The following is a 1,454-nucleotide window of genomic DNA, read 5'->3' as shown; positions in this document are numbered from 1 at the left end:
CGGAGTTACTGACATCACCTGGATGATGGAGGAAAAGTAGCCTTAAGACCCAGCGGACCACTGTGTTTCCCGCCGTGGGACACTGTGGTGAATGGCCTGAGGGACCCGTGGAATCGGTGGTGACAGGTGAGAGGACTGACACTCCCCATCAGTCACGCCTCCGCCCCCTGCCGTGCCCAGGGCCAACAGGTGACCATCTCCCCAGCCCCGTCCTGCCCCCAGACACATCAGTGTGAACGAGATGAGTCCACACGGCAGAAGCGAGACATTCTTCCCAGAGCACGCACGCCGGGTCCTGCTGCCGCGTGTGAAAACATTCCAGAGCCACCTTGGCGGGGAGCCTGGGCCTGGCCCAGGGCTCCGCTCACAGTGCTGTTGCCGGGTCGAGGCGCTGCCACAGCACCGGGGCGGGGCCCGCTACGCGCGGCGGCTGTCTGGCACGGCGGCGGGCGCGTGCTTGTCTTTCACGGTGCTTTCCCACTCCTTCTTCGCCATCACGTAGAGTCTCATTGCTGCCTGGGCATCTTGAATCTAGGGACACGGGACAGGGCAACGATGGTGCCAGCAGGTGAGAAAGCATGGCCACAGGCCACACGGAGCTAACGCCACGTTCCTGAGCCCGACGCCAGATACCACACCGTGCTAGGGGGCACGGGCAGTGAGGGGCGCGGCTCCCCGAGACGTCCCCCGAGACGCGCGCAGTGCAGCGGGGAGTGGAGAGTGTCTAGCAGCCTGCACAAGTGCCTGACCCCGCCGCCATTCCGAAGCGGGCCCTCCTGCTCAGCAGGGAGGAAAGAGAATCCCAAACGGGCCAGGGCAAACGTGCTGCCCGTCCCGGGTCCTCGAGCACAAGCACCTACTGCGTGCAGAGGCCAAGATGGGCCGCCGAGCCCGATGGAGCCAGGAGCTGAAGGCCAGATGCAGGCTGGGGCCGTGGGGAGCAGTCCCCAGGCCCTTCAGAGGAGGGCGGGGGGACCAGCTGGGTGGGCTGCGCCCTCCTGAGCGGCTCTCACGTTAGACTAGTGACTCGTATTGCCGAAGAATTATGACGGGGTTTTCGCACTAAGTGTTCGTTACAACGCAGATACTTCAAATTCATCAATGCCTTGGAAGCCCGGTTTGCCATTTCTGTTGTCAGACAGGCAGCTTCCCCTGCCCCATCTCACCTCACCTCACACCTGTCTGTCAGGTGACGAGGCACCTTGCTGGGAGGTCAGGGGTGCCCCTACCCGAGGACACACTCACCCCCAGTGCTCCTGCTGCCCCCCCACCTGAGGACACACCCCCAGTGCTCCTGCTGCCCCCCGAGGACACACTCACCCCTAGTGCTCCTGCTGCCCCCCCCAGGACACACTCACCCCCAGTGCTCCTGCTGCCCCCCCAGGACACACTCACCCCCAGTGCTCCTGCTGCCCCCCCCAGGACACACTCACCCCCAGTGCTCCTGCTGCCCC

General features: G+C 64.6%; 1 protein-coding gene across 1 annotated transcript in view; it reads right to left on the bottom strand.

The window, feature by feature from the left end:
• Window positions 1-343: 343 nt before the first annotated feature.
• The window catches only part of REXO4 (REX4 homolog, 3'-5' exonuclease), an 11,128-nt gene continuing 10,017 nt past the window's right edge, over window positions 344-1,454 (bottom strand). Inside the window, exon 8 of the mRNA XM_004388705.2 lies at window positions 344-531. Coding sequence (XP_004388762.1) covers window positions 418-531 — 114 coding nt within the window. The 3' untranslated portion in view covers window positions 344-417. The remainder of the gene's footprint in view (window positions 532-1,454) is intronic.

The sequence above is a fragment of the Trichechus manatus genome, unplaced genomic scaffold, assembly GCF_000243295.1.
Source record: "Trichechus manatus latirostris isolate Lorelei unplaced genomic scaffold, TriManLat1.0 scaffold00214, whole genome shotgun sequence".
Taxonomy (NCBI): Eukaryota; Metazoa; Chordata; class Mammalia; order Sirenia; family Trichechidae; genus Trichechus; species Trichechus manatus.
The sequence above is the reverse complement of the archived record's forward strand: the minus strand, read 5'-3'. Positions and strand labels throughout refer to the sequence as shown.